Source organism: Lepidochelys kempii, chromosome 1 (genome assembly GCF_965140285.1).
Source record: "Lepidochelys kempii isolate rLepKem1 chromosome 1, rLepKem1.hap1, whole genome shotgun sequence".
Taxonomy (NCBI): domain Eukaryota; kingdom Metazoa; phylum Chordata; order Testudines; family Cheloniidae; genus Lepidochelys; species Lepidochelys kempii.
This window is the reverse complement of record NC_136380.1, coordinates 191503507-191522436: the sequence shown is the minus strand read 5'-3', so window position 1 is coordinate 191522436 and position 18930 is coordinate 191503507. Positions and strand designations below refer to the sequence as shown.

The following is an 18930-nucleotide window of genomic DNA, read 5'->3' as shown; positions in this document are numbered from 1 at the left end:
AGTAATTGGGATATGAATTATCTTAGCCCCCAAATCACAAAATTCCTGAAGCAGAACAGGCTACAATTACCCTCGGCAGCACAGGGATTAAGAATGAGATTGACAATTTATATAATAACTCTGCCATGGAAGTATTGAGCTCTGATAGCATTACTACTTTTGCAATTGTGTTCAGCCCAGGAAAGAACAGTAATTGAATATTATCAGATTGTAAATGGATGAAATGTTGAACTGAGAGTCCTGAGCTATGTGAATTATGTCATCCTTTATTGCAGAGGCCCTAGGAGCTGCTTAATGCAGCATGTGAAGGGGGTTGCTCCTGTGATTTATTAGTAGATAGTGTGTGTTTGATTTGTATTATGCTTATTTTTACATGTGGCACCACAGAAAGATCACACTGTGTGAAGCTGTGAAGGAGCTGAACACGGTGTTATGAAGGAGCTGCTTGTGTGAATGCTGGACTCTGAATGTGTAACTTTAAGGCCCAAATATTTGTAACCAGATTGGTCTGGGACTTCAGGGGGAGTGGAAAGGGTCCTGAGAACCGACAGGCAGCAAGTGAATGAAGGGTAAGAGGGGCTCTTTTACCTGGGAAATGTACCTGGGATCTTTGTTCTTTTAAAAAGCAGAGGCAAGTGTGACTGGGACAAGGGTTTTTCTCAGGTGTGCTTAGGGATCTAAGTAGCATTATGGTTTGGGGTGGGAGGCAGTTTTGACCCACCTTTAACAATTATTTTTGAAGGAGGGTGACTAACATCTCTGCTCCTATGAGCCTTTGTAAATTACAGGTATGATTGATTTTCTCCTGCAGATGAAGTTTGCCTTTCCGCTCATTATCCTAGGGCTTGGAGCCCGAGGCAACTTTTATTTTGCACTCTGTTTGCTCTTTCTCACTCATCCCATTTGTGAGATGTTTTCCCATCTCTTCAGAGAAGGATGTTGCAAACAGCATTAAAACAAAGCAACCTACATTGAAGCCGGTGCTGCATTTTTTCATAACGTTTGAGATTTTTTTTCTTATAGTTTGGTTCCCAGTTTTGCACCTCCCTCCTCTCCTCCCTCCTCCCCCCCCCCGCCCGGACGATGACCACTTGATCACTTCTTGATCTGTGTTACCTTTGTACTTTTAAGTGTAGGGGTGCACTAGGACCCAGCGAGCTGCCTCTGAAGCAGCCTGCAGAAAGGCAGCTCAGCAGACTCCTCCTTATCTCCAGTGTCAAACTTGACATCAGCCTGCAAGCGGAGCATGGTAACTTCTCCTGCAATCAGCGCTCTCACATCAGTGGCATGCTGCATGAAGATATGCTCCTCTCCCTGCCCTCTGCACCAGCAACATGGATTGTCACATCTCCATCCTCCTCCTTCTCATCTGCTCTGCGCTCAGCTGCGTTGGGGAACTGATTCTCCATCCTACCAACGAAGGTAAGTAAGCCAGGCACAGATAGAGATCCCAGCGGTGACTACACTTTCCCTTTTTCTTAACGTTGGGATCCTGTTTAAAACCGGGTCCGCACCATTTTTTTAAGGTGGTCCAGCGTGATAACTGTTTGTTGAGCGGGTGGACTGAGATTTTCTTTGATTGAACAAATGAGTGGTGAAAGAAACCCTGCAAAATCAGATGGTGGCAGCTGGAACAATTATAACTTTCAATTGCAATGCATAATGGACAGCAGTGTACACAAGGCTGTGTGTTAATTTATACAAAGGGGAGGTTGCTTTCTTCACAGTCGTCGTCTTATAGCAAAGTTTAAAAAAGAAAACGTAGCTCTGTTCGTGTGAGCAGCTCGGTGGGGGTGGGGGGAGCATGACATGTTTGGGTGGTGACCGTGACCCATGACACAAGTAAAGGGAGTTTGGTCGTTAGATGGAAGAGAGAGAGAGCGCGTATCCGTGTGTTTCTGTAGTGGCCGGATTTCACAGACGACGTGGAAGTTGTATATTACATCTCACAAGGTGATGGGCTGCTCCGTGGTACAGGTTATAATGAGCATAAGTAACGCTAAGGGGAACCATGATAGTAATGCCCAGTGTGCTTGTCTGCATATAGTGATGTGTATGAAAAGTATATATTCTGTGCTGGATAGCCCAAAGGATAAAGGAGGGAAGGAAAGACTGGGAAAGAAAAGGAAGGAAAGAGAAGTATAGAGAATTTTGTGTTTTCTTCCCTTGAGGTTATATTTTTAAATGCCGTCCCAGCTACACAATTATCAAATTGATCTTACTGTTTATTCACAATTAATGCATGGAATATAACTCATTTATAAAGTAGTCATTTAATTTCCTAATGTTCTCTTTGTATCTAATGTACCTAATTTCTCAGCATCTTTAAAAAAAAATACAAAAAACTTACAGCACCTGTCCTTTTTCATGAATTATTTCCTTGCTGATAACTAAACCACAAACCCTGCTTATATGCATAATGATAGTAATATGATGAGTCTTGGTTTATTTCATTTCAGAAACTTTTAATGTAATAAAAAGCAGCCAGTGGTACTGCTCCTTTTAGATAACCTACTTTTATTGCTGTAACAATTTAATTTCAGGCTTTAATTCAGAATAGTCACCTTTTTAAAAAAATCCCTAAACAAGGCATTGGCATATCGTTCTTGTTAGCTTTTGCTAAGTTAATGTGTGAAATTGAATGTGATTAAAATACACAAATTTCAGCAAAATAATTATACCCATTGGACAGTCAGTCTTGAAAGCTAATTTAAAATCTAAGTTGAAAAAGACATGGCTAGCCATTCCCCATGGATAAATAGAAGTGGTGCCACAAGACACTGGACACAGCCTCTGGGATCAGTGTGTCCAAAGCAACTTTTATCTATAAAATCCAGAGGTCAAAAGGTGATGAAGAACTTCTAACAGCGAACAATTGTACAAAACCTACACCTGCTTGATATATAGCATTTGTATACAGAAGAAAATATATTAGCTATTAAGATAATTATTTTTGGTGCCCAAGTAATGGTGATGAACTGAGTGACGCCCTAACTGCTTTTGGGGTAAGGCAATTATTGTGTAAAGCTATTTTTTTTCTGTAAAGGGGAAAAAACAATTAAAAAAAGATTAAAACTTTACAAATCCAAGTAATTCTTACATCAGCTCTTTTTATTGCTGGGAAGAGTCAATTATATAATGTTATCATAAAAAGTATAGAACAGCTGTAATATATATAGTCTGTGTAAATATTTTTTGTATGGAGAATCCTTCAGAGGTTATTTAATAGAACACACTTTCAAAGTGTTGTGCACAGCTAAGCCTTTCTCCAGCAACACGCTATTTTATAAATAGTGTCACCCTTCGCAAATGATTTTGGCTAATAAAAACAAGCATGTTCGCAGGGGTTACTTTCTGTGTGTGTTTTTATTACAAAAGATTCTTCACTAAGTATGTAGTTCTGTTAGGCAGTAAGCAGAGCAGCTCCACTTCCATGATACTTGCAGGCAGACACATAATGTAAACGAAGATAATAATTAAGGCAAAAAGAATTTTGAGAACTGAAGTTTGCTAAAATATCACTAATTTTTTTTTGTTGAGAATTGCTGGTTTTGAGATTTAATTTAAAAAATTAAGGAAAGTGTGGGGAAAAAAATTCCTATGCAATAAAAAATGTGTACTAGGTATAGCTGTCCAAGGAAGCTTCTAATAAGACAGTGTTGTACATTATGACTCCTCCAGTTTGACTTTAGTTTTTTTTTCTTTATCATTACTTTACAAATCTTGTGCAAGATACAGTATGAAATAGATGTAATGTTTTCTGCACAGCCAACGGAAGCGACAACAAAATTGGACAGCAGTGCTTAATCTTCCAGATTGAGTATTATTTTTATATTCCTTCCCCATAATGGAAACTAGGTGTTTCTTCTAAAAATAAAACTAACTTCCAACAATTTAATATTTGTGGTAACTTCGGAAGGCTTGAAATAGATTTTTGATTTGTTTACCATATATTTAGATGGATACAGTGAATTTAAGAATTTGAGTTTTTATAATTTGCTAACATGAGTCACACACACACATTTGACAATCTATTATCAACATGCATTTTAAAAATCTAAGTTCAAAAAGGTTTTTTCTTTTTTTCTTGAAATAATCTTCTCCTGATCACCTTTCTTCTTTCCCACCCCTTTGCTCTAAATTTCCATGGTCAGCACCCCACCCTTCCAAATAAAAAGGAAGTTAAGGGGAAATGTATGTTTATATGATTTTATGGTAATTATTTAGAAAAGTTTTCTTTTTCCAATTGTGAGAATGAACAAACTGTAAGAATTTTAACTAAGAATTTGGTCAAGGGGTGTGTCTGAGTATACCAGTTTTGATACGTGGATAGATAAATAGAACATATGTGAGTTGTATAAAACTTACTGTGGATTAACCAATTAATTTCTCATCGAGTCTTTTAAGAAAGGATGAAACACAATCAAAATTGCTTTACAGTACATGTAACTGCTACTGTACATTAGGCATATTGAAGGTAGTTGTGGGCTACAACCAGAAATATACCAGATTTATTTTATCTGGAAGAATTGTGCAGATTTTTGTGAAAGCATTTTTAGTGCTAAAATGTTGCTTAAAATATATGGTCATTACAGCCAATACAAACACTGCAACAGCAGGAAAAATAGCAGTAGTAATAGTTATATGTAGGTCTACTTCATTTTTAGTTATTTAATCCAGTTTGGGGGTTTTTGTGCAGGAGAGATGGAACATATGATACTTGTCACCATCACCAAAAGTTTTATTTAAAAAAAACCTGTTCTTTTATGGAAACAGGTAATTTTTGTTAAACTTGTTTCTTAAGAAATCTGCCACATACTGGGCTTTTTTTTAAAAAAAACCACACATTTCTTAGCTCTTAAACTATCTCAGTAGTCCTGAAAGAGGCTTTATCAATGTACAGTAGTGAAGTGTGAACCATTCTTGGAGTAATAGGAAAATGTCAGAAAGAATTAACATCTGAATGAGTGGATCATTCCCCAGTTTAGGGTTGACATCTATTTTCAACACACAAGCAGAAAACCCTTAGGGTGAGAATGTGCTGTGCGCTTAAGGTGCATAGAAATCACAGACACTATTATTTCAATTTGATCTAGTTTTTTTACTTTTGGAGGATTACACTTTTTCACTTAGAGGGATGCAGTTTCTTTCAAAACAGTTTATATAGTATCCAGAAATTGAATGAGTTATACAATTCTGTAATTTAATAGCTTTTTCTGATCCTTTTCAGTAACTATGCTATTTGCCTGAGGGTACCAGCAACCTTAATTTCACTGTTTTATAACCCACAACAGTTAACACTTGACCTGGGTCATTAACAGGATTATCAGCAAATTTGTTTAAGCTTTTACTGACAACCTGAATTGCTTCAATAATATTTTGACTGTGCAGACAGGAAACTTCTTGTAACTTCTCAATCTAGCATAAAATTAATTTCTTATGAAAACGATGCTGAAAAGAGGACCAAAATTGTAAATCTGTTTGCAGTACTGAGTTACAAATAGTCTCCATTCTGGTAAACAGTAAACAACTTGTAATCAGTCCCTCTTTCCAGTGTGTATGAGGTTTCATGTTTTTCTCATTCATTACCGTAATGGAACTTTGCATAACTTAGCAATTAAATTACATAGTTTTATTGGTGTGAATATTTACTGTTTACAAAGACTTATTAATATTAATGTGTTTGCTAGCAATGTCAGCTATTACATTTTTTAAAAATGCCAGTGTTGTATGTGCAGTGGCATGTTCAACTGACTTTGCAAGAACATTTTTATGTTTTGTTTTAGTGACATTAGGAAATATTGAAAGTGCTGGAAACTTTTCTACAGCAGTGAAAAGGAATTGTATGGGGAAAACTCCTCCTTTTAACAAGCATTATCTTACTCTGTGTCAGCTGTTATTAGATCATGACCAGTTTTGATGTATCGTGGCATAATTCCTGAAGCACTTAAAGTTCAGCGGCTGTTAATTTTGTGAGTATAATTGCAAAAGTGTAATTATAAAGGTAGAAATTTTAACAAAAATATATTGTCTTTTTAAAGTTGGAATTTGGAAGATTTAAACTGGTGAGGTTTAAAGGGCTATTTTTTGTACAGCTGTATCGTATTCAAAGCTGCTGTGTTTTAATCCTTAGCTATATGACCAGACCAGTAATGAGCATGCTTTAATATTCACGCCATGGTGTTTGTAAAATGCAGTATTACAGGGGGGAAAAGTTCAGTGGATTCGTTATTTTGTATGCCTGTGTTTACTGAGAGGTTTTAATATTTTGAATAATTTGTTTCCTTTTCTGTTTGTCACTTTTGAATCTTTCCTGATTTAACACATTATAATGAAAATATTGTTAAAAGGAAAAATTAAGATGCTTCTCAAAAAATTTACTTAAAATGTTTAAAAAATCAAACCATATCCAAATGTAAGGTTCTTCCCAGAATTTATTTATATACATTTTTTCCCAACAGGGCTAACCTCCTCCCAAAGCTAACATAAAAGTAATAACCAAAGAGGTAAAAGATTGTGTTTTAAAATTTTCACTGTATTAAAAAAGCATACGCAGCTACAAGCTTTCGATCATCAGCTATCTGAAAATCTTAAACATGTATGACACACATCAAGTTTAGGCTGTTATTTACAGTAAAATCTTTGCAAGTTCTTGATGCTTCATGAATAACTGTAATTTATTTGCACGTACATTTGACAGAAATATTGGCATTTGTTTAAAAAATTATCATCCTTGGAATTATTATCCTTGGAATAATGCTGAATTCAGCAAATTTGCAGTCAGTATGCTTGCTTTTGATTTTGTTTTAAAATATACAACTTTTCTTCCAGGAAAGCATGTAACTACTCTTGTACTTGTAATCCCCATTTGATGAAAGGTTTAGAAATACAGATGCAGGTGTTCTTTTTTGTTTTTAGAGATCTGGATTTTATCACCAGTGAGGGTCACTGCAGAGCTGTTACCAAATGTGAGAGTACAATCTGCAGACTTTTAAACAGAGGCTGATCTAGTTCTGTTATGCATCCGATAGGTTATTATTCATCCAGTTATAATGGTGTCCTAGGCTGCCATTTGATTTCTTTAAGAAATCCTCTGGAGGAGGGGTGACATCCCTCAAAATTCCTAAAGTTCAAAGTTGTGCTCTACAGAACCAGAATTGTGACATTTATTAGAAAATCAGATAGGCACCTGAACTACTGAATTAACCAGGCAAGGAGGAGGCGGTACGCATGTTAGGAAAAGTTCACGGGCAAGGAACAAGTATCTAATAGGTTCTTCACCTTGTGAGACACAATTCCAGCTGACAGAATTTGGTTGCTCCGCTGGGCATTGATGTGGGGATTCTCCATTGGGAAAGTCAATATCAATTTTACTTTTTACCAAAGCTCTGTTAGTTATGAAAAGAAGCTCGGCTGCTGGAAAGCATTTACAAGGGGGAAAGGGTAGCAATGGTACAGAGAAAATAAAGACAAAAATATGTAGGAAAGGGTGTTCTGCTACCCACATTTCTCAACTACAATCTTGTGGGATCTTTAATAGTAAAGTCCAAAGTAAATAGCACTAAGCAAGTAGCACTCATATGTTATGATCTAATGATAGCTGGTGTTGAGTAAGGTAATGCATGTTAAAAAGAGTTTTCCCTGTTCAGTTCCTATCTATTGCTATAGAAATGTTTCCAGCATTTTCATAATTTCTTTACTTACCAGCAAAATCACATTTAAAGTTATCAGTTTGACTGAAAATCCATTAAAGTGTTACAGCCATTTTTATTTCCAAAAACATTAAATACATTTAAAAAAATAAAAGCTATTGTTGTCAACTGCAGTTATATTCTAAATCATAAACAAAACTTTATAAACTGCTTTATAAATCTACTTTTAAGACAGATTCAAAGGGCACAATCTGATCTTGCGCTGGTATAATTCAGGAGCTGCTTCATTGAAATTCATGGGACACGATTTTCAAAAGCACCTAAGACATATGAGCTTTCAAGGAAACTTGTGCACCTAACTCTGTTCGGAGTTCTTGAAAATCCCAGCTCAAGGAATTCTTTTACCAGTGTGAAACCAATGTGAAATCAGAACTAGGACCCAAAGATTTCAGATTGCTTGTGAAACTCAGTAATAAATGGTGTGACTAAAAGAAATAAAGAACTAGAAATAAAGATAATCCTGTCTCAAAGAAAATGTTGGGAGAGAGACAAAAGAATTAAGCCCCAGCCTGAGAGACTGTCAGCTGGAATGAATGAAACCACACCAAATAAAGTCTTAAACTTGCAGAGATGTTATTAAATGAGACAAACTGTAAGTAGAAACTTCACTGCCAGCCTCCCTTTTTTCTTGAATTACTGTATCCTGCTGTTTCAGGCAAAGTATGGAGGGAAAATCCTATTAATCTGCTGGAAAAATATTGATGAAAGAATAATAGCAGACAAAACGAACAGTAGTAGAAACTTACTAGCAATTAAGAAAACAATGGGATGAATGTTACGGAATAAGGTTCAGTCAGGGCAGTTGAATGTAATATGTTATGGGAACAGTGAAAGCATTTATTTTTTTTGTCCAGCCTGTTTCCCACACCATATTTATATCCACCTCTTGATGGTGAGGACAAAAAGGTTACCTAAGTCCGCATGTTAAAATATTAATGAAAAGACTGCTAGAAAGCTGGTCTCTAATGCCTCCCTGATTTTTAAGTACTTAATTGAAAAGTTTGTTTTGAATTTATTCACTTCAGGAAAGAGAATGTTTTATAGCAAATGTCTAAGGAAGAGAATAACTATCTGAACTGGAAATTTTAAAACCACAAAATCTCCTTCACCGCCCAACTTTTAGGCTTCCCACAGACTTTGCCCAGTAGTAAATAACAAGGAGTGAAGTTATTTTTGTGGCGGAAGTTCTGAGCTGAAATCCAATAAATACATAACCCCTACAGCCGTCTCTCATTAGCTGCATTATTATAATTCTTAATTCAGTGCTCACAGTGTCGCTCAATCCTGAATTAAGGCATAAATAAAGACAGTCTCCTGGTTCCTAAAAATGTTCAGGCTTTGTTTACATTAGCAAGCTTCATGGCTGTGATTCTTCAGCAGTACAGCTCCACAGGTGCCAGTATGTGGAAGCTGCAGTGTAGATGGGGTTCAGGCATTTTTACCACCCTATTTAACACTTAAATAACAGGATGGTAAAAACATGCAATCCATGTGTATGCTGTAGTTGCCACAGATGTCATCATCCATCAAGGGGCACTACTGGAGAACTTACAGCTACAAAGTTTTGGGGTAAATAAGGTCTCGGAGTGTAAGGATCCAATCCCGCAAACATTACTCGAGCCCAGTTAAAGAATAGGTGAAAGGAAGTGAGTGTTTGTCCCGGTGAGGGATGAAGTACCCAGGGGAAGTAAAAGGTAGAGAGGCTGTGGAAAAAAGGCATTCACTCTGAGGTCAGAACTTGATCTTGGGAACCTAAACCTCCTCAGTCTCCTCTTCTTCTCCATCAAACCTCAGTTGCTCCTCTTCACCATCCCTGTCTTTGCTGCTTCCTTTTTCCCCATAATTTCTCCCATCCCTATTTATTCTTTACCTCCCTACCATGATCAGGTAAGCAAGGTAAGGCATATTCCCTTTCCTCTTTTATCTTGGGTGGGAAATTTTGATTTTTACCTCCTACCCGTTCCCTTTCACCCACACACTTCTAATCAGAATGGAGAACCTTTGGTCCCTGGTTTCCCAGAGGGGGCCATGGCGGAGTACGCTACTCAAACAGTGCACTCTATCAGCAGTACACTCAACCGTTCCAGCCTAGCACTCAAGACTGGAGAGAGGAGTGGCAGAGAGTGGGGTTTATGCACAAAGAATGTGCTCAGTTGGAGAAGGGAGGGGCTGCTCGATGAGGAAATACTGGGAGCTTATGGTGTGTGGGGGAGGCTAATGGTTGGAGGTGACAAAGCAGAAGGTTAAGGTCTGTGAGAAATTGTGATGGGTCGGCGGGTGAGAATTCAACAGCCACATTAGCATTTACCTTTTCTTTGCTATAAATATTTATATTTCTCACATGTGGAAGGAGCAAGAGAATGTTAGCAAAGTTTGGGTTGGAACGGCATCAAATTAAGTCGGGGCAGTTCCATTTTTCATGTGGATAGCACAGCACACATGTTCTGCATTAATTACCTCCATAAATTCAGTGAACCTAGCAAACAATGAGAATAGCATATTGGTGACATCAGTGTATTGGAAAATAGAACTGGTTTTAACATCTTGGTTTCCTCAACATGACACTTCTGGAGCTTTCTGATGCTATGAGCATGTTGTTCTCCCAATTCACACCAAAACATTTAACCATTTGCCCTATGGATATATTCTATACATATGGGTAACTGGGTAAGAGCTCAAACATGTCAGTGCAAGTTGAAAGGTTTGGTTCATAAAAGTTTATCCTTCATAACAATCTGTAAGAGAAGAAGAGATTAATGAAATTACGGGAGATGCACTTGTCTGGATGGCCCTCTGAACATAGTTTAATACATAGATAGATCTTACTAATTTCTGAGCTTTTAAAGAAATGGTAAGGGTTTTTTCTTGCCTAAGCAAAATTTGAAAAGCAACTTCTTCTAAAATCTGTAATAATGCCAGTGTGATTCAACAGTCACTTGCCCTATTAGCTGACAAACATTTGGTTATTTGGGTTCTGGTCCTTGTCTCAACAGACTCTGACATCAAAGAGTGACCGATTACCTAAAACTCCCACTGACTTCACTGGGAGTTGTACACATTGAAGACTCTTAGGATCAGGGTCTTCAGTGTGTTTGCAGTGCAGTAATAAGGAAAGTTTCCATGATCTGGGGAACCATTCTAGGTGTGAATGCTACTCCTGATGAAATCTCTGCTTTCTATGGCATCTGCTGCTGTCAAGAGTTCTAGAGGCTGAGGCTATTGTGCTGTTTCTTGAGTTGCTGACATATTTAACAGATATGGGTAGAGTATTGTGATCTAATGCAAAGGGCCCCATCCTATGAGGTGCTATGCTGTGTGTCCTCAATCTCTATTGAAGTCAGTAGAAGGCACACAGCATCTTGGAGATGCTCAGCGTCTCTAAGGATGGGGCCCTTTGTAGATCCCAGCTTTATCAGACCCAAAAAGAGACCCATTCTACAAAACTCCTATTGGTTTCATACAAGGTTTCATACAACTGATTTCCATAAGTTATCTCAAGTAGGGAGTGCAGGCTATGGCCACAGGAAGAATTTTAGGGCTTGATTGTGCAAGGTGCTGAGGCCCTTTTGGGAAGTTTTCAGCTCCTATTGAAGTCAGTTGTGTGGCATTTGGCATTTCATAATGTTTGGTCCTTATAGAAGGGTAAACTTGCCTTTTCCTAATTTCACACCTTCCCTAGTTATGTGGACCTGATTCTGAAATCACCCTGGTTTATATCAGTGTAATTTTTACACAAAAATAAGTTGAAGGTTTGCATTGCAGTTTGGACCTCATTAGGCTCATCCATTCTTAGTTTTTATATTCCTGGTGTAATGAAAAGAACTGGCAGCATAACAACTCTACAGGAAATAGGAGGCTAATAAAACGGAAACTTTATTAGGCCCATTTGATAAATGTTATGTTCCAGCACACCAATGATGTGTTTTTATACAATTGGAGAGTGAGTTACACACAGTACTAACAGCACTGTACTCCTCTTGTATAAGAGTTTAAGACTGAGAAAAATCAATTTATGTTTCTGGTGGTGATCGTACATAAAAATATTTTCTAGGCAAATTGTCAAAATAACACAGACAGGTGTGAGAAAATCCACCATGTAACTCTGCCAAAACTGCTCTCTACTGACTGGCAAAACATCTACTATTTCAGTGTTGATGCTTTCTGAGTAGAGATGACTACATGTGCCTTTTCTTTTATCCTGGGAGAAATAGGGCATGGTCTTTCTGTGAACCACTGAGTTCAATGGGAATTTGAGGGCATTTGGCACTCTGTAGGATCATGCTCAAAATAGATTAGTTTATACATCAAACTATTTTGCATCTCATGGCTATCCTCTGAACACTCTCCCCCCCCCCCCCCACTGAGATGAGGGGGAAAGTATTTTAGCATGCAGTGAGCTCTCTACGTTTTGCAGTAACAAAATTTTAGTAACTTTAATTCTTGTTTCCAAACGTTTTCAGCTTTATGGGTTTTTTTAAATACAATAATAATATTTTGCTCTTCTACACCTTTAGTGTGAGGATTTCATAGTGTTTAGCACGCCTTTGGGGGGAGGGCACAATTGTCCTTTGTTCTGTACATGTGCAGGGGAGTTAGAAGGATGTAACTTGTCCCTAACTCAGCTGTATAGGCATTACATCTGGTGGGTCTCAGAGTTGGAAGCAGAACAGCCCTGTGGAACATCTCCATTGCCCGTGCAGGTGGGTGGAGAGTGAATGGGCAGGAGTGAGGAGTGGATAGAGCCTTTGGCTACCAGCTAGCACTAGTTGAGCCAACGAGGGAAGAGGGAGTGAGGAAATGTGTTACTGATCTGAGCCAGCAGCAAAGTACTTCCTGTATGGAGCAATCGTTGAGTCGGGGGAAAATTGTGATTCAGTCACAGGTTCCTCCTTAGTCTGGTCCTAGGGCATTGCAGTTTATAATCTAGCTCTTTATTTGTGGGCATTTCTGTAGTGCTCATCAGTGTGCTGAGTCCCCTCGTTAAGTGCTTAACAACAGTCCCGTGAGAGAGAATTACAATGAGATTCCTATTTTGGTACCTTCTCTGATCAACCCTAGGAAGAACAGACTACCTGAATCTGGCTCCACCAGGAGTTCGGGAGCATGTTTGCTGAAAAGAATAAAACTGAGGGAAAAATGAAATTCTCTTGCTCCTGAAATACAAGGCCAATTGCCAGAAGTTGCAAAATATCAGTGTTGCAAGATTTGACATGTAACAAAAAGTCAATAAATGATTTAACCTAATATAGAGAACTTACCGTTTAATAAAAATAGATTTCTGGAACACTAATAATTTGAAAGGTAACTTGACACATCTGAATATGGTTGGGCTGTGCTTTTTATTTGAGTTCATAGCAATAACTTTTGGATTTGGGGCATGGCTTATTTGTTATGTAATAAACATCTTTGCCAGAATGATGGAGGCCTGTACCCTCCAGTTTGTTTTCTGTCTCGGTTGCCGCTGCACTCAATTTTACGGCAAGTTGTTTTTGTTTCATTTTTTTGGATGTGGCTTTTTTTTTTTTTGCTTGTACAGTTCTGTAGTCAGCAGTTTAACCACAGATTGAAAATGGCATTTGCCAAATTTGTAATGCTCTGCACAAAATCCTATTTTGTATTGTTCAACATAAGAGGGGCATAGCAGAAAAACTGCAGTTCTCACTACAATTGTGTGTCTCCCCAAAGGCTATGGCATGGCCTTAATCTGCCAGAAGATTTCCCCCTAAGGTCCACATTTGGAATGAGAACTGTATAGCACAAAAGGCCAAATCTTAGAGGCGCCTGAGCAGGAGAGCATAAGAAATAGCAAGTTTCTACTGGGGTTTCTAGGGCACTTACACCAGTGAAGGATAGGTGGAGTGCAGCATGACCAGATGCCTGACATGTTCCATGTGCCGGAGACTGAGGAGGCAAAGGTCCCAGAGCAACACACTTGGACCGAGCAGACTTCTCCTATACCAGGGGAGTTCTCAGCTGGGCATTTGCAGCATGAACTACGGCCCTTTTATGCCACTTGAGCAGCATAAAGTGGCTCTAATGTCACTACAGAATCTGGACTATTATGAATATATACTCATGTAAATGAGTAGAGAATCAGGCCCCAAGTCAGCTACTTAAAAGGATTTGGGGCAAGGGTAATTTAGAATCACATGTTGTTTCTGAATGCTGTTACTTGAACAGGAACATAGCATTGGTTAGAACTGTTTATGCCAGAATTCCGAATCTCCAAACCGCTTCCTGTCCATAACCAGAAATTCCATAGAAACCCTTTACCTTATTTTTGACCATCATGATGGTTCGTCCCAGATGTCTGTACACAATGGGGCATGTCTTCACCCTGGCCACAACCCAGCTTGCCTGTTTGCAGTTGCCATTTCCACCCAGAAAACAAACTCTGGGTGCAAATCTGAGCAACTGCAACTTCAGCTCCCTCCCTTCTGCCTGTAATCTGGTAGTTTAGAGGAGCCGACCCTCAGACCTGTACACATAGTTGATTAAGTGTATAAAAATTCAGGTGCGGATTGTCCTGGCAACAGGGAGGCTACCATTCTAAAAATGTATGTAAGTATGTGAACAGACTCCACTCTGTCCCACCCCAAAACCAAATCCTGGCTAGGTTCCTGCTTCAAAGTGCCTTCTTTGCTTCCCAGAGAGTTACACAGCATATTTTGGTTATGAGCATCCTCGTTTTTTGTGTTGGATAGCCACAATAAGGTTTTTTCCCCTTTGCTAGCATTTTTCTAATAACTAATATTATTCCAAATTAACCAGAGCAGACAACATTTACGTGTATGCGGTGTTTTTTTGTAACCGTGTTGGTCCCAGGATATTAGAGAGACGAGGTGGGTGAGGTAAATCTCTCACCAGCAGAAGTTGGTCCAATAAAAGATATTATCTCACCCACCTTGACTTTCTAACATTTACATGGTGTTGTTTTACTTTAACTTGAAAAATGTTTGAGTAGTTGAAAAATCATTTATTTTAGCCAAATCAGTGATCCTTTCTTACCTCACATGACTGGGGAATGTTTAGTGACAAACAAAGCTGCTGTTATCAAATCCTTGTACTTTAGATCTTGAAAATTGACTATTGGCAGGCTCTCTCCTCCAGTTTTTATGAAACACGGGCTACCTCAGGATGATTCTCCTTGGCACAACATTTTGGTTAATTGTTTTTTCTTCAGATGGGGAATGTATTTATTTTGTATTCGGTTTACTACAGAAGTTTGAACCTCACGTCTTCCTTGAAGTGCTGCCTCTTTCAGGTGGAGAATGTGATTCTGATCCCTTCCTAGTTTTCTGCCTAACTCTTTTGTCTTCTGTGAAATTACTCCTGATTTAGCATGGTATACATGAGAACAGAAACAAGTCGATAAATTTAGAGTTTCTGTTGTCAGTGGGCCTGTATATCAAACACATCTCAAACCCGTTCATTTCACTAGTTCCTTGTACTACAATACCTACAAAAATGCAAGCAAGTTTGTATTCCATGTGTGTTATATTCCTGTTCCAAGCTCTGGGAAGAGATTCTTTCTTACAATTTAGCACAGCCTGAACTGAGGTAGCTTATTATGGTTTCTCTTAAATTGGGAAGTCGACTACTCTGGAGCCCAAAGCAGCAGGCAAGGAGGCAAGGCTCTTAGGAAAGAACATGTTGTTAATAGACAGCATTGCAGGCACGTTGCCATATGGCATAAATAGCCATAGCATACTGTACAGTGAACAAGCCCGTTATATGAAAGGACTAAAGCCATTGAATTCCCAAAGCTGGAATTGTGATTGTTGCTCATTTTGTAGATCGCTGTGATATTTAAATACTGGCAAGCAGCAAGGTTATGAAGTCCCTCTCACCAATATTTAGCATTGTTTTAAAAACAGTCATGTGTTGTGGACTAGTGCAATGCACTGAGGTATTAGTGAGCTGTTGATTTTTATCTCTGTCTTACAAGAATACTTCTGCGCTCATTTCTCCTTGGTATGATAACTGCCATTCTTTTATGACAATTGTATACCAGTGACACCCTCCACTCCCCAGATGGGGCATAAACATTTTGTAGAGAAAAAAACGGTTTAAAGCAGCAATACCTGGCATTGTCTCTATTCAGCTGGAGTCCACATTACATCTCCCACTGTAACAAACCGACCAAAGAATTAAATATTGCAACGCTAGTAAGGCTGGAGGTTTGAAGGAATGAACAGCAAGTTCTGAAGGCAACATTTTAAATAAGATTCCGGCTCGATAATACCAGCTGGCATGGAAATAGAATCTGTTTCTGAGCACCCTCAGCTCTCAGTGGCGTCAGTGAGAGTTGAGGAAGCTGAACATTGTGCAGGACTGGACTCAGCAGGCTTAAATCTCAGAGCACTTAAAACTTTAATAAAATAAACTTCACAACTCTGAGGTAGATAAATAATCCAACCATTTTAGAAGTGTAGAGACACAAAGGCATGGAGAGCTTAAGTGAGTTGCCTGAGATGACACAAGGTGACTCAATGGGAGAACTGTAAAGACACCAAGAGTTATGACTCTCAGTGCCCTGTCATAACCATTAGACACTTCATCCCTCCTTCCTTCCCAAAGTTAGCAAAACAGGGAGGTTAGTAGCTTGATTTTGGACATGCTGTGCATCCACAGATCCTATTGAAATCAACATCTCTGAAAATCAGACAAGATGTTCAGTGCACTTGCAACAGTTTATGCCACCACTGACTTCACTGGAGTGGTTCCTGGTTATGCTAATAGTGTTCTTGGATATAATAATTTCCCATACAGAAAAAAATACTGTCATGTAAATAGCTGCACACCTTATCTACTTTTTTTCAAACTTTATGCAGGTCACCTGATTTTTCATGTTAAAACACATAAGATTCAATTTAAATATATATTTTTTGTTCTTAATTAAGAAGTATTTTAATTGCATATTTAAAAACCTGCTGGTCTGCCCTGATACACACCAGCTGACGGTCTGGCTGGATGTTGGTTTATATTACATTTAATAAGTTAGTCAGGTTGATTTTATAAATCAACATGCTGTCTTAGTATACTACGGTATATTTACCACCCATCTAATTAAATCTTTGAAGTGATTTCATTATGTGGGTCAATAATCTCTATAATCTGACATATTACTTTATTATAATCCAGTAATTCCTTGCAAAAAGATTTAGGCCACAAACATCTAATTCACATTTTTATTTGTCTTTGTCCTTACATTTTATATTCTAGGAAAAGAATTTCCTCCCTCTAGATCTCTAGCATGATGGATCATGTTGTGACACACGATGTCTAGTTGTATCAATCATTTTCCTCTTCCATGCCTTTGTGCCATGCATTGTGCCTGTTGCAGCCTAATAAGGTCTAGCTGAATTAATTGTTTGCCCTGTATTGAAGTACGTGGAAATGAGATTGCATGTTTTTGCTCTTCCTCTGGGCCTTAGGACAAATGAGCTGAATATCTCATGACTTTTTTTTTCCAGTGAGCAAAATATTTATTTTTAAAAAGTAATACGTGGGGGGCAGGTGGGGTGGGAAGTGGTATATTTCTAGATACAGATAAAGATGTTCTGGGGGGAAAATCTCTTTGAAGGCTGTTTCTAGGGGGAAAATGCTCTGTCTTCAAATTCGAGTGAGGTTCTTGATAACCTAAATCTTTTGAGAAACGAAATTATCTCTGTGTTCCTATGCAGTGGAAGCCAGACTGAGATTTTCTGGTCTCCAATATGAATCCCATTAGACAACTGATGACTCCACAGAGCAAAGGGCAAGATGTTTTACCAGGACAATCCATATCCCTCAGGTTTTTTTCTTTGACTGTTTTCCACCCGTGCGCTCTTTCTTCTTACCTCCCACCATTTAACAGAGAAAGAGAAATTGGTTGCATTTATAATGAGTGGGGATAACCTGGTTAGTCAAGTGAGGGTCCATAAGGCTTTCTGATCCCTTTCCACCAGAGATGTAACGTGCAGTAGACTTCTCAGTCTCGGCCCCTCCCAGAAAGTGATGGGGGATGTACAAGATTATACAGTACAAAGTTGATCAATAAGCTCAGCACAAAATCAGAATGACGGGTCTGGAGCATAGCTTTTGCCTTCTTGAATTTATCACTATATAAATATTTGCCAGTGTTAGCGAAATGTGTGGGATGCATGTGAAAGTGGTGTGTCTGGTGTTTCTGTTTTGGGGGATGGGAAAAGTGGAAGCAGGGACCAAAGGAACTGGAAGTTAGATGAAGACCTCTATTGCATTCAGTTTGTGCATTCAGCATGCTGCAGATGATAACCTGGCTGCTACTGCTTAATACTGTGCTTTTCAACACCTCACTCCCCTTTGGAAGAATTCCCACGTCCCCCCCAGATGGATACTATTAGCTGATTTGGTTGCTATTTTTACGTCTAAATTGCAGACTCTCTCCTGCTCTGTAATTTGTTTGTTCATTCTAACTTGGGAATAGTGTTCTATAAATGAATGCTATGTACACTAATGGTTAGGATGGGGAAAACTTCAAACATGTCATTTTTATTTGTATTGAGGTAAAGAGGCCAACTCAGACAGCATATCCACACATGCAGATATCAAACATGTGTCTGAAAGGAATGCAGCTGAGCCACTTGGACATGCAATCAAGTTAACTCCTCAGCTGTGAGGTGTAGGTTAAAGCGAGTGTGTTATAGCCACAGGCTGTTTTACCTAGTGATAGCCATAAAATCATAAAATGCACTGGAAAATCCAATGTGCTAGGGGTGAGTAGCTTATCCTCCCCCACATATCTGTCATACCTGTATGCTTCCCTTGTTTATGTCTTGCCCTGAAACTCCATTTCTTCAAATAATAATACCTAGCTTGGGTGGGGTGCAACCAGGCTAGTTGCTGGTGTCCCCTGTGGCCAGTTTCTAGTGTGATTAAGGAGATAAAATGAACAGCTCCTAGAGGTAAAAGACCTGGGATTTTGCTGATGGACTTGAAGCTCAGGAGATCGGGTGAGACATTGTGGTCCTTGTGGGCCGAGGTTGCCATCATTCTGCACCCTCTGCCCCCTCCTTGTATGAAGCTATGATGTTTCATACTCAAGTGTGGTAATTGCTGGCTACTGAGAATTTTTTAATGGCAACCATGGTAGGTACCATCTGAAATAAGTGGAGTGCTATGCTCATCATTAGTCTGATAGAAGTGAGTTTGTGAAGAATGGCAGTTGGAGCTGGGCAGGAGACCGCCGGGACCT

General features: G+C 38.8%; 1 protein-coding gene across 3 annotated transcripts in view; it reads left to right on the top strand.

Moving 5' to 3' along the window:
• The first annotated feature begins 1232 nt into the window (after window positions 1-1232).
• Window positions 1233-18930, top strand: part of EPHA3 (EPH receptor A3) — a 305552-nt gene continuing 287854 nt past the window's right edge. For all 3 annotated transcript variants that reach the window (XM_078848068.1, XM_073305634.2, XM_073305645.2), the window contains exon 1: window positions 1233-1422. In XM_078848068.1, the coding sequence (XP_078704194.1) occupies window positions 1335-1422 (88 nt within the window). In that variant the 5' untranslated portion in view covers window positions 1233-1334. The remainder of the gene's footprint in view (window positions 1423-18930) is intronic.